The 5,238-nt window shown below is 56.7% G+C and overlaps 1 protein-coding gene across 1 annotated transcript in view; it reads right to left on the bottom strand.

Moving 5' to 3' along the window:
• Positions 1 to 420: 420 nt before the first annotated feature.
• The window catches only part of LOC104489351 (carboxyl-terminal PDZ ligand of neuronal nitric oxide synthase protein-like), a gene marked incomplete at both ends in the record, with an annotated part of 23,317 nt that continues 18,499 nt past the window's right edge, over positions 421 to 5,238 (bottom strand). The window contains 4 exons of the mRNA XM_010131503.1: positions 421 to 562; positions 786 to 894; positions 1,616 to 1,689; positions 2,069 to 2,161. Coding sequence (XP_010129805.1) covers positions 421 to 562; positions 786 to 894; positions 1,616 to 1,689; positions 2,069 to 2,161 — 418 coding nt within the window. The remainder of the gene's footprint in view (positions 563 to 785; positions 895 to 1,615; positions 1,690 to 2,068; positions 2,162 to 5,238) is intronic.

Genomic DNA, 5,238 nt, shown 5'->3' on the forward strand with positions numbered 1-5,238 from the left:
CACGCAGGGAATTGCAGAGGTGGCGACAGACCATGAGCTGGGTCCACGGCAGAGCCAAGCCCCGCTCCGTGAGCGCCTCAGGGCGCAGGGACGGTCTGTGCTTAGGGTCTCTGCTCTGCCGGGCAGTGTTTGTGGCATGTGCAGCCGAGCATGGAGAGTATTTAGGCGCCCAGCAGAGTCCCCGGCGCTGCTAATGGGCTCCCAGCAAGGGGGATGTCTGCAAGGATGGCGGCTAACACCAAGTGAAGGCTCCTTGCTGGGCAAGATCCCAGCTTGAGCCCGAGGCACCGCAGGCCGGATTGCTGTGCAAATCCATTCCCCGCAGGTGTCAGCCAGCAAGGAGCGGTATGGGAAGACGGTGACGCTGCAGACTGCGTCAGGCTCCAGGACCCTCACACCACCCCCACCCTCGCAGAGTACCTGGGACGTCCAGGTCATCCCCGTTCCTCTCACTGTCTCCATCCTCCTGCCCGTCTGCGTTTTGCTGGGTGTGCTGCAGGCTTAGCTTGTGGCAGACCTCGAATGCCTGGCCCACCGTCCGGACGATGCGCATGGCTTGGCTCTGTGGGGAGAAAGGGGGAGAGAGGGAGAACGTAACCTCAGCTGGGCTGCCCCGCCTGGTGACCTCCCCAGCAGCTCTCGGGTGTCTCTGGGTGCTGCCGCAGGGACTGAGGCACCAGAGCTCTGATCTCCGGGCCGCCAGCTGCAGTGCAGTGCCACGGGGTGCTGACCTAGCCACCCCACCAAGACCCTGTGATGGCAGGATGCACATCCTAGATCTTTACCTTCTTCTTGGATTTGAAGACATTGCACCTGAAGACATTGCTAGACCCATCCCTGGCAATGTAGCTAAAGATCTTTAGGTCCTGGGAGTCGTGAGACACGTAGAATATCCTGCAAGGGCAGAGAGGAGAGAAGGATATTGTCTACAACACACAAACTACCCACAGTGCCCAGGCGACAGGCAAGGCCAGAGCCACTGCTTCCCAGGGAACGTCCTGTGGCGCTGGCAGATGCCCAGCCTCTGCAGCACATCCCTGCTAAAGCCCATCAGAAATTTTTTTGGCAGTGGTTTTGCCTCGGCTGGGAAAATTAGCTTGCTGACTCAGCAGCAGCAAGCATTTTGTGATGGCAGCACGGGCTTTTTCTGCTCGGCCCCCAGGAACAGAGCTAGGAACCCAGAAGCCTTCCAGGGACCAAGGAGAGCAAACCTCACTCCTTCACCTTGCCTGGGTGCCTGCCGTTCCCTCCCCAGCATGGCTGGGGCCACTCCTCACTCCCGTTTGGCTGCCCTGCCACGCAGACACCATGTCCTCTTAGCTTTTGCCAATGAGATGGAGGAGGAGAGCTGGGGACTTTTGAGAGGCATAGCAAGGGAGGGGAGCTGCCCTCCACGGGGATGGCAGCAGCTCCCCATGGTCAGTCCCCAGCAGGGTGCTGGTGCATGGCAAAGAGCATGGCAGCGCCACCCAGAGCCCCTCCTCTCGCCAAGCAGAATTACCTGTCCACGGGGATGGCAGCAGCTCCCCATGGTCAGTCCCCAGCAGGGTGCTGGTGCATGGCAAAGAGCATGGCAGAGCCACCCAGCGCCCCTCCTCTCGCCAAGCAGACTTACCTGTAGATGGGATCGTGCATGACGAGCATTTTGTTCTCATCCCAAGCCCATTCTTTTTTCTGCAAGGAAAGAAGCTGAAAATGAGTACGTCAGATGCTGTCCTTGAGATCACGGACAGGGCACATACAGTCCAGGGACAGACTCGTGAAGCTCTTGTCACAGCTCTGCTGCTCCCCTGGAACCCTTTACTGAGGGCCAGGTCCTGCTGGGGACCAGCAGTGTCCCATGTCACTTCCCATGGGGACCCCCTGAGCCCCTTCTAAACCTGCACCAGGGCTGGTTCAGCCACCCTGTGGGAACCTGGCTCACCCGTGGCTGACCCCAGCCCATCTCTCACTCCCTCTCAGCCCACCAGAGCTTCCCAGAACTTCAAGGATGCTGCAGGTCTCTGCATTGTGAGGGGGGGACTCCCGCTGCCGAGGCACCGCTGCCCCAGGGATCAGGGCTGCCTACCTTCTTCTTCTTCTTCAGGATGACCTTCACACCATCCACTGACACGATGAGATTCACTTTCTTCTTCTTGATATTCTTTGCTTTAAACTCATACTGCAGGTGATGGAAGAAAACACCTGAATTAGCCTTCCTGCACCAAAAAAGCCCCAGAGAGGGATGAAGAATCTCTGATGGGAAGAGGCAAGAGGAACAGGGAAAGGTTTCCCTGATCCCACATGCTCCCCTGCGCACATGCCCGCATCTGCGCTGGGACAGGACAGGGGGCCTTTTTGCCCTGCGGTGCCCCTGTGTCCAGACCCGAATGCACACCCCAAAGCAATCTGGCCCCTGGATGTGGAAAATGCTTTGCTCAGCTCGGGATGCTGCCAGAAATGTTAACTTGCGTTTCAAAGGCACTTGCGCTGCCCCTCCAATGGGCTGTACCTCCTCGGAGACGGCGCGCCACCTCCCCAGCCCTGCCAGCCCCTGGGCTCTGCAGCCTCACTGGGTTTGTCCCGCTGGCCTGTGGCCATTGCTGAGCTCTGTAAAGGACGTGGCATTTCGAGTGGGGTTTTTTGGGGCTCCGTAGAGAATTGAGAATGATTGCTGAGGGCTCTGTGAACCTCTCCAGAGGAGATGGGTTAATGCAATTACCCACTTCAATCGGAAGTCACTGGGCAGGAAAAAATCCCAACAGGAACCTCCAAAGATCAGTGACTAAACACAAAGCTCTGGTCTGGCCCGGGGGGAGAATGAGATCCCCGCAAATCCAGCCACTTTTGCGTTTAGAGTCTTTCAAGTGGGGAGGGGACTGGTGGGGGAATAGGGTAGATGAGCCATTTAGACTGAACAACTTCTTGCTGTAGAATTTTTGGGGAGCCCCATACTCAGTCTCCTACAGGTGCACCCCCATCAGGTACCCGGTGTACTGGTCCCTCACACAGGGTGCTGTGGGGACAGATCCTCAGCGGCAGAAAAGCCCTGCATCCTGCACCTCGCATGCCCAAGGAAGAGGAATTCAATTTATCCCCTCATTATTTCACCAGTCTCTCTGCAGAGGGAGCACAGGGCAGGCACCTCAACGCAAAGCACTGCCTCCAGTCCAAGCACCGCGTGATGTATTAACTTTGGCAGACAGAGCCAGCAGGCAGGAAAAGCTGCTGGCCCTGACCTGAGATCCAATGATAAAAGACCTGAAAATACCACTCCTCAAAGCCATTTTAAAGTTGCCGATGGGGATGGGAGATACACATGACTCAGGAAACAGTGGGGGCAGCGCCGCTCTGCCCTCCCCAGCGCACAGCCCAGGCAAGCTGTGCGAGCCCACCCGTTCCAGGGCTGAAGCCATGGCGATGGGCTGCAGAAAACAGAGCTCAGGCTCCCACCACGGCTACAACCAGCCTCAAAATCCCCAGCCTGCAGGGTTCATCCCTCATGGAGAAGAGTCTCACCAGAGACCCTCACCAAAGAGCCCCCCAGGGTTTGGTGGGCTTCTCTCTTCTCTCTGTCCCTTCTCTCATATTCCCCTTCCCCGTTGTTACAAGCAGAGGTGACACTGCATCCAAGGGCCCCTCTTCTGTGCCTTGCTAAGACACCAGACCAGCACTGAGATCACAGCAGTGCGTCTGGCACCTAACACTAAAGAAATGTCTTGATTTCTCCCTGAGGAGGTGAGCTCCAGCCTGGCTACCTTGGAGTGGTTAGCTCAGCGCCTTCGAAGCTCTGCGTGTGATTTTTCCAGGAGCTGTGGGCTGAGCTGGATGCTCCCCGCAGCATCCAGAGCGACTGCACAGCACCTTGTGGAGCTGATTTATTGGTCCTAACGATCACTGGCTAGAAACGTCAAGGTGTATTGTCGAGCTGCTGGAGCCATGGGGTTTCTACTCTGGCCATCCCAAGTGCTAATTAATGTGGAAAAGAACAGAAACCCTGAAAAATATCTCAGGGTTAGACTATTTTTAGCCAGGTTTTTGGGTGAGCATCAGCCCTAGGACAGCAATGCAGACAGGCCAGGATGTTTCAGCAAAGACGCTACCCAGCCCCAGCCCACATTTCCAGGACAGAATCAATGCAGAGCTCCTTGGAGAGGCTTCTGCAGCACAGCAATGCAGACAGGCCAGGATGTTTCAGCAAAGACGCTACCCAGCCCCAGCCCACATTTCCAGGACAGAATCAATGCAGAGCTCCTGGGGGAGGCTTCTGCAGCCCTGGGCTGCAGGGAAGAGGCTCTGCCCGGGCTTGCCCCAAGCCTGGCAAAGGGAATTGCCATGGGAAAAGCTGTTCTGCCTCCACTACACTGAAGCCAAAGTCCTCTTGTGATGACGGCTCACGGCAAAACCCCAGCAAGAACTGACGGGAGCAAAGAAGTCAAATTGTCAGAAGGGTCGACCAGCCAGATTTGTTAAGCCCTTGCATAAATCCAGGCCTTTATCCCAATGCCAAGATCAGAGCCAAGCTCCTTTGCAAGTCCGAGCCATGTGCTTAGAGAGCTATTGCACACCCTGCCCGAACCAGAGCTCGTTAGCACAATCACTCCAACGATCCAGACACTCTTTGGGATACGTTTCCCATGCCACAAAGCACAGCTCTAGCCCCTGAAATGCTAATGAACTCATGCCCACTGGAGCTCTAATGAAATACTAACCGTAACCTAATAACGAAGTAGGGAAGAAGAGGACTCGATCAGACGGCAATTCAGCTGAGCCGCCTCGTGCATCCCTGGGCTGCGCGGGGCAAGCACGCCGAGTCCCACGGCCAGAGAATGCACTGCTGATCTGGTGGGCTTTCACGCTGGAGTCTGGATAAATAGGTGCAAAAAGGGAAGAAAAGCACACGGGAGAGAGGGGCAGCAGACCGAACCAAAAGGGAGTATGTCCTGCTCTGCAGAGCCCAGCGGGGCCGTAACGCTGCTCGTGTGCTGCTTCTCCCCCACTTACGGCCATGGCGTGCAATTTGCTCTGCCTTGTTCACAGGCAAATTCAGCAAACCAGAGGGGTTCCACCCCAAGCAGGAGCTCTAGCTAGGGCTATAGGGAGCACGAGGTTTGTGCAGCTCCTTCAAGCGAGAGTTGAGCTGCAGAGACTGTAAAGGATGAAGCCAAAGCCGTGCAAGGCAGAACCTGTGCTCAGACCTGCTGGCTCATGGTGCAGCAGTTCACCCTGGCAGTGGCACAGCTGCCCGCCAAGCACCGC

This window comes from Buceros rhinoceros, unplaced genomic scaffold (assembly GCF_000710305.1).
Source record: "Buceros rhinoceros silvestris isolate BGI_N320 unplaced genomic scaffold, ASM71030v1 scaffold11822, whole genome shotgun sequence".
In the NCBI taxonomy this organism is placed as follows: domain Eukaryota; kingdom Metazoa; phylum Chordata; class Aves; order Bucerotiformes; family Bucerotidae; genus Buceros; species Buceros rhinoceros.